Here is a 7,784-nt window from a genome sequence, read left to right on the forward strand (position 1 = left end):
ACGTCCGTGATCAATAAGTATGTTCAGGTGGTTGTATGCCCATGTATGTTTTTTTTTTGCTGTCCTCGTAACGAACGTGAGTGATCCTTCCAAAACTTTTCGTCATTCCTATCTTTTTCTTTTTCATCTTGGTTTTCTGTTGTGAGGGGTAACTTTTTTTTCTTTTCCTATTCTCTTCACGGCTACTTGGTTGTTTTGCTAAACGGTTTGGCCTGTGCTTGTCTCTTTTTGATTGGCATAAATGACGTTCTTGTTTCTCTAGTTGTGGCCTTGTGTTTGCAAGGGGTTCTTTGACCCATTGATGATTTCTTTTCTTTTCTTCTTTTTCCTTTTTACGCCGTTTCGTTGCTGTGAGTTTTCGGTCCGAAAGGGTTTGCTCCGTGTCTTGTTTCTATGCTTTCACGAGATAAGTAAAAAAACAAAAGGAAAGAAACACGAGCAACGTTAATGAAATCACCCTTCTTATGTTTATTTTTCATGCGCTACTGCTCTTGGATCATTCACTCTCTCTCTGACTGTGTGTCTCTGTACGTCTCTGATGGGTTTCGGCTTGCGCGCGGGGGAGACTCATTTGTTTGGTTGTTTGCTTTTATTCCTAATCATCCGCCTATTTTTTTTGTTTCTTTCTTCTTTTAAAATCTCACACATCTCACCGGAATGATTTGAAGCGTGTTCACAAACCGCCAGCGAAGTTGAGTAGAGGAGAGGGCAGGTCTATCCTCTTACCCAGCTTTTCGTGTGAAACATACGGAAGTTCACTGTGGCAAAGGGTTTTTTATATCTTAAAGCCTCGAGTGAGCGAGGGATTTATTGCTGCTATTATTATTATTATTACTATTGTGAAAGGCAAGCGGTTACGGAAGCAGGGGTGCATTATTTAGTTGAGTGGTATGGACGCACCGCTGCAGCTAAGGACATTGGGGCCAAATGGTGCATCATCACCTCAAGGTGCAGTGGAGGCAAGAGGAATCAGCGACGGTGCTTATGTTGAAGTTGCACATGAGGACGCATGTGGAGCCTCTCCGCATCGTGACAGTGTGGAGATGGTTGACAGTAAAGAAAGGAATTCAACACAAATCACAAGGGGAATTGAGCCGGTGGGTCCTTCGGGGAGCCAAAATGATTCCACAACGTCGGTGGTTGCTGATGCCAGGGAGTGTTGGATCTGCCGTGAGGCGTCCGATACGCCAGAAAATCGCTTAACGAGTGGTTTATGCCGCTGTCGTGGGTCGATTGGTTTAGTTCACACCGGGTGCCTCAATTATTGGGTGTTCTCGCAGCGCCGCGTCCGATGTCCGAGCTGCAATGCAACATACAACGTTATTTCTGTTAGTAGTGAAGATTTCCCCAAAGGGTTTCTACATGAAGCAGTTTTACTAGTTCGGCACCTCTATCTGCCTTTATTTTGTAAATGTGCAAGTATTCTTCTGGGGCTGGTGATTAACGGTTTCGCTATTGCGTTTGCCGTTGGATGTGCCTTCTATCATGGGGAGGTGTTTGCCGATGCTGGTGATCAAGCGCCCAAATCATTCGGTAATGTTGGCGCTGCTGCGGATTTGGGTGGCAGCACTGCGACCACCCGCGCAAATGCACCAAATGGTGGGGTGGGGGGCTCTAGTGGTGTTTGGTTGTGGGTCGGTGTTATGCTGTTCGGTTGGTGCAGCACAGCTCTGTGGCGCAGTTTGTGGGTCAGTTGGGGACAGTGGCGCGCTGAATTCATTAACGATGCGGTAGATGATGCTCCGAAGCCCCCACCATACACCCTGGTCGAATGCCTTCATTATTATTTTGATATTGTCGTCAGTATGACGGGATGCACGCGTCAGATGTTGTGGCTTCGCTCCATGGAGCTGTGCGCACTCACTGCGATCGCATACATCATTAGTTTTACGTATGGGAGAGTACTGGTGTTCACTCTCATTTTTCTGGGTGCAGTTCTTATGCGGTTGCTTTTTCAGCGGAAGAAAATCAACGACAACATGCGCCGATTTGACGAGGCGCAGGAGCGGAGGCATAATGCAACGTACTCCGATCTAGTGAAGTGGTTCATTACATACATCACCGAAATGGCGCTCTTTTCGTTTGCTCTGACCATAATTGGAGGTCTTGTCATTCACTACGCGCTTTCCCCTCATATATTGACGTTCCCAACTTCCATTCCGGCTTTGAATGAGAGTATCACGTTTCTTCGACTTTTGCTGTACTGGGCGTCAGGCACTTTGTCCTCCATCTTACTGATGTGCATCGAAACAACGGTGATTGTGAACATATTTGCTCCTGGTGTGGACCTGTTTTTTGTTCGCAGCGTGGATCTAAACGTCGACAGTGACTCCGCCTATTGGAGCTTTATACTGGCACAAATATTTGATTCGGACCCCCTTCAGGTTTTATTTGACTTCCCCCGCTTGGCGTTAATTGAGGTTGTGACACTGTTTGCATTTCTGGCACTCCCGCTTCAGGCCATGTTCTTCTTGAATGACCTTCTTGCGACGAAGGTGTTTGGGTCTGCGGGTATCAAACTGGCGTGGGTTCTTCACAACAGTGGCGAATATTTGATGGGGAATTCGCCTGCGAACGGAGTGATTCCGCCTTTTGATGGTTCATTTGAGAGTGGATGGGGGTCGTTGCAGGAGTTGTTGACGGAGCCACTGGAAGTGCCCTCGTTGGTGGTTTCTGGTCTTTTGGCCAATACGCTTCCTTTCGTCAAATCCCTCATTCACTTTCTCTCGTCGACCTCCTCTATTAATATACTACTCGGAGCAGGGACGGGAGTCATCGTGTCGTGCCTGAAGGTTTTCCCCATTAAGCGGACGCAGCTGCGAGTTATGCGGGCCATAGCTGTGTGGCTTGCGGCGCATGTGGTGTACATGGAGGACTTTCTGTTTGACAAGGAACGGCTACAGACGTTGGATAACTGGCTTCAAGCAGGTGGCGAAGGCGATGTGCCAACGCAGAGGGTCCCCTTAGCATTTGTGTTTCTTCGTCGTGAGCGAGTGTTGCCTCCTGAACAGAAGCGACCCGCATGGCTCAAGGTCCGTCTCATCATCTTTTCCGCTATGTTTTTCATTGCTTCAACGGGAGTCTTTTGGGCACTGCCCGTTCTTTTGGCGGCGCTACTTTTGCTGGTGATGCCATGTAACGCCGCGCTCCTGTGCTGCGCATTCAACGCCTCATTCCTTCTTCTGGACTACAAGCTCTACCTAAAGGCGGTGGGCGAATTTGTTTTTATCTCCGCTGTTTTGCTCGTTGGGCTCCCCCTACAATTGTTGCATGCACTGCGCCTGGCTGTGAATTTTGGCTATCCTCGTAAGAGGTTGGTGAAGGAGACGTTTGAGTATTGCCTTAATATCAACCGTACCATTGGGAAATACTGCGGTGAGCCGAGAGATGAGCAGCAAGAGGATGTAAAAGCCGAGCTTGGGGAAGTTGATAGCAATTCTAGTGATGATATTATTGCAGTGAACGACGACGACGATGAGGATTTTGAGTAGATTACTGTTGCAGAAGTGGTCTACACGGCTCGTGCGATCGGGAGGGCGGAAGAGGTGCGTGAACGTGGGGCTGGAAGAAAAGTTCCATTTTTGTGTGTGTATCCTCGTTGCGGATAAGCAGTTGATGAAACATGTGCGAGTGCGATATATTTTTTTTAAAAAAGGAGGCGCTTATGGATGTGAATTCGGGTGCTTGCTTGTTCTTCGGCTCAAGTTGATGCGTATGGTTGGGGTGGAAAAGGCAAGGGGGGAGGGGGGAAACTAAAAATGTGTAGATAGGCAGAGGTCGGGCGCAATTGGATGAAAGAGAGGTGTCAAGACAGCGTAGAGGAATATGTGGGTTGGTTATATAGAAGTATTCAAGTGCAACAAGTGACGAGTGCTCGCAGCAGAGAGGGGAATGGAAGGATAAAACAAAAATGAAGAGGGAAATGGGATGACCGTGACTTGGTATACTGCTTCGAGGGGAAGGGGGAAAAAAAAAGATGGCAGTTCACGCGTCATAAGTGTTCTGAAGAAAACAGTCGGCCACTGCCCCATGTGCTGTGTTGTGCCGGATCGTTATTATTGTTATTTTTTGTTTTTTTTGTTTTTTTTTTGAAGTGAAAGACAAGCTCACACGAATACGGGCGGTCTATCCCATCTCTTTGTCTATATCTCCCCGTTTCTTTTTTCCATGTGTCGCCGTCAACACGTCACCCCTACGTGGAAGGCGTCTGTTCGGTAGTGTCCGGACGGCAGACTTGTTTTCGTCCCTCCCTCATGCACTCTCTCCCCAAATTTTATTTCCATCAGCGAGCGTTTTCTTCGGCCACTTTTTTTTCTTCTGCCCTTTTCAGTATACGTGTACACGCTCACTGGCGTATTTCTCTCTACACGAACTTGTTTTCTGCGTGACTTCATGAGTTGGGTCACTCTTCCCCCGGTATGTGTCTGTCGGACCTATTTCGCAGAGCACGTACGCAACCTTCTTTTTCTTCCTCCTCCTCCTTATTTTTTTTCCGTATACCGGAGAAAAATGATACGGCCGTGGGTGTCACGAGTGTCTGACCAGTTGTTGTGCCCGGTGTGGCGTAGGGCCCGCTTGACGACAGTTGGGACCCGAATATTCGGTACTACTCCCCATCTTGCGGGAGGTAACACAAATGTTAAAGCGCAGCCGCCACCCCACATGGACGACGGAAGCCCTGAACTCCTAGAGGTTGAATTACTTTCGCCTGAAGGAATTGATGTCATGGATGGTGAGGAGGAAGATATCGAAAATCTCCCAGAGGCTGGTGAGCAGGGCGCTCCAAAGGATGGTGCCGCGGAGACCATAACTGTTCTCGATACCTTTGCACGGGCGAAGGTGGCAAATTTCATCAAACGTGTGCAATCCGCGGCGGACGCACCGGGCCCTCAGGGGGCGCTAAGCTCACGACAGCTCACTGTGGAGGTGCGGGAGGTGCAAACATCGGAGAGCGATGGCGATACATTGTTCCATGCGCGGTTATTTGTGCCTCTGCCCGGTGCTTACGGCGGTCGTTGGGCGGAGGGACTCGCCCCGTCGTCGAAGGAGGCGGAGCTTGTTGCCGCCATGCACGCAGAGCGAATTATCGATACACTGGGCATACCGATGTTCCAACTAACATCTAAGCAGCAGCGGCATGCAGAGGCCGCCCGTAGTTCTGGAAGGTGGGCCCCAATGCCCGGTGATGACCCGCTACCTCCAAGCACTCCGTCACCGCCACGACTGCAACTGGTGCGTGAGGGTGCTATGAGAGAAGCGGAGAGGCGGCTTCAGATTGACAAGCTCGAGTTTTCCACGGTTACTGCTGGAACCTTCACACCCATGAAGCTCACGCTTGCTTCACCGCTTCTGTTGGACCACGGTAGCGTCTATCGTGTGAAGCAGTTTTTTGTATCGTACAACTGCCTCCTTAGACGTTATTGCCGCATAACGGCATTGCACAAGCATGATAATAGGGTGGGGTCTGGCAGTGGCGATGCCGCTCCCCCATCATGCAGTGGCTTGGCTACCTCTGATGATGAAGATAATGGCAAACTGTTCGTTGCACAAATTAGGTTACCTATCGATGGCCGCTTTGGCGAGCGCATTGCTTGTGGTAAGGCCCCAACAAAGAAGGAAGCCTACGCACTGGCGTGCATGCATGCCGAGCTCATTATCGATGCACTAGGGCTTGCCTTGTACCCGTCTTGTCGAGGAAAGCAAGAGGCGCATGCAGCCGAATGTCGGAAAGTAAATCGGTGGTGCTGTGGACCGGACGACTGCGAGTATCATTATGACAGACCTTCACCTCCACCATTACAGTTAGCCAAAGAGGCAGACGAGGTGGCCTCGGGTGATGTGGCAGCCTCGCTGGAGTCGCTCCTCATGAGCCATGCCAAGGCAATTGAAAATTATACTCACGTAACGGAGTTAGACGCACTTGTTCTATCCGCTCGTCGCAAGTTTATGGATTATATAACCCAGCACGGGACCTGCCACGGCAGCGCGGCCTCACCATTTTTTGTGGAAGCCCTTGGAATAAAAGATCACCACGTCTATCGCGCCACGGTGACGGTGCCAGTGACCCCCGTGAGGGGGAGTGAGGAGGAAAACAAAGACCAAAAAGTAATGGCCGGTGATGCGGATGAACTGCTACCATCCTTCGTGGCCATAGGAATAGGGACATCGGAGCTAGAGGCGGAGACTGCTGCCTCAATGCATGCTCTCCACGTCCTCGAGGTCCTGAACAGACCTTTGGGCAGTGAGCCAGAAAATCAGTCTCATGAAGGAAAGGCTCCTCAGAACCTCACACGTAGCACGAAGCTGCCGCCGCCGTATCGCTATGTGGTGAGTCACGTTGGTCGCATCATGGTTCCTGGACTTTCACCAGCCCGGTGCCTCACCAAGGGATCAGGGGGCACAGGGAAGCAAGCTAACTTCATGGGCACGGAAGAGTCGCGACTGCAGCGGGCACGTGCGGAGCTACCGAAGAGTGACTGGTCGTTAAAGCCTGATGCCGATGGTTATATTATTGTCAACCCAAACACAAACGTGGAAGAAGGACGTAACTACGTGCACACGCTCCCTTCGGTAAGGCAATCGGATCGCTTTGCCATAGTGCGCTTGAGGGACTACCTGGAGCGGCACGGCAAGCGGCTTGAGAGTGTGTTGAAAACTACTGTCAGTAGCGACGCTGATGAGGGACTGAAGCGTTGGATATGCAAGGCTGTGTTGCCAGTGCCTGAAACATTTGAATGTGTAGTGGCTCACGGAGAGGCGTACAGGGAGGACGAGGCGATGGTGATGTGCGCCGTACATGCTGAACTCGTTCTGGACGAGATTGGGGTTGCGATGTACGATCTTCCAGCCTTGCAGAAGAAACACAGCGGTGCGGCAGCTCTCCTTGGGCGCTGGGCACCGCTCGGACCTGGACAGAGACGACAAATTGTTTGTATTCCCCCACCCGTGCGTAAAGAGCACGAAAAGTCGTGCCTGTGGGCGCGACTTTCAAAAGAGGCGACAACGAAGATGCGGGAATCTGTACCGAAGGAAGAAATGCCGGCGATGGAGTCGCCTCCGCCCTCACAACGTCTCCCCGACGTCACGTCAAGCACTCCAAGCATGGGAAGTACGATGGCCCCGAGTGCACCTACTTCCGTTGACCTAAAAGACGACACATTGTGCGATTTGTCGAAGTTAGTGTCAGTGCATTCGTCGGATATCCTTCAGACCGCGCCGCGTCTCTTCGACTTTTATTGCCGACGAATGGGTGTCGATGTCTCCCGCGTAACAAGACAGTACAATGTCAGCAGCCCTCTCCATGGGTTTGTGCACCGTGCCATTGCTGAAATTCCTCTACCAACACAGTTCGGCCGCCGACATGCAGTTGGCTGCGCCTCTACGAAGAAGGAGGCCTATACTTTATGTTGCATGCACGCTATCTTTACGCTTGGTGCTCTCGGCGTGCCCGTTTACAGTGGTTCAAGGCAAGCGGAGTTTGCTGGAAATGCACGTCGGAGGGGTCGGCCGGCCCCCATGCCTGGTGACCCGCTGATGCCCGCCAACACAGAATCCCCGCCAGGACTGAAGAGTCTTCCCGATATGCATAAGGAGAAGCCAGTGGTGCCTACGGTACCACCGCGGTCCGAGTGTCGGAAGCCATTCGTGTGGGGAAGTTACCTCACCGCCTGCCGCGCATACATAAAGAGGTGCAAAGAACACCTAATTTTCGATGCGCTTTTTGAACAGAAGAGAGCTCCCAGGAGTGGTGTGGAGCTAGAGGACACCGGTCTTGATATCGTCGA

At 51.0% G+C, this 7,784-nt stretch overlaps 2 protein-coding genes across 2 annotated transcripts in view; both read left to right on the forward strand.

Annotated features, from left to right (window-relative positions):
* Window positions 1–890: 890 nt before the first annotated feature.
* TEOVI_000162300 (Zn-finger domain protein, putative) lies at window positions 891–3,491 on the forward strand (the record flags this gene model as incomplete). The annotated part of the gene is made up of 1 exon (XM_067224829.1): window positions 891–3,491. One exon carries the CDS (start codon window positions 891–893, stop codon window positions 3,489–3,491), a length of 2,601 nt encoding a protein of 866 aa, XP_067080930.1.
* A 1,018-nt stretch (window positions 3,492–4,509) lies between these two features.
* TEOVI_000162400 (uncharacterized protein) overlaps window positions 4,510–7,784 on the forward strand; it is a gene marked incomplete at both ends in the record, with an annotated part of 3,348 nt that continues 73 nt past the window's right edge. The window contains one exon of the mRNA XM_067224830.1: window positions 4,510–7,784. Within this exon, the coding sequence (XP_067080931.1) occupies window positions 4,510–7,784 (3,275 nt within the window).

The sequence above is a fragment of the Trypanosoma equiperdum genome (genome assembly GCF_001457755.1).
Source record: "Trypanosoma equiperdum strain OVI genome assembly, contig: ctg_392, whole genome shotgun sequence".
Classification (NCBI taxonomy): Eukaryota; Euglenozoa; class Kinetoplastea; order Trypanosomatida; family Trypanosomatidae; genus Trypanosoma; species Trypanosoma equiperdum.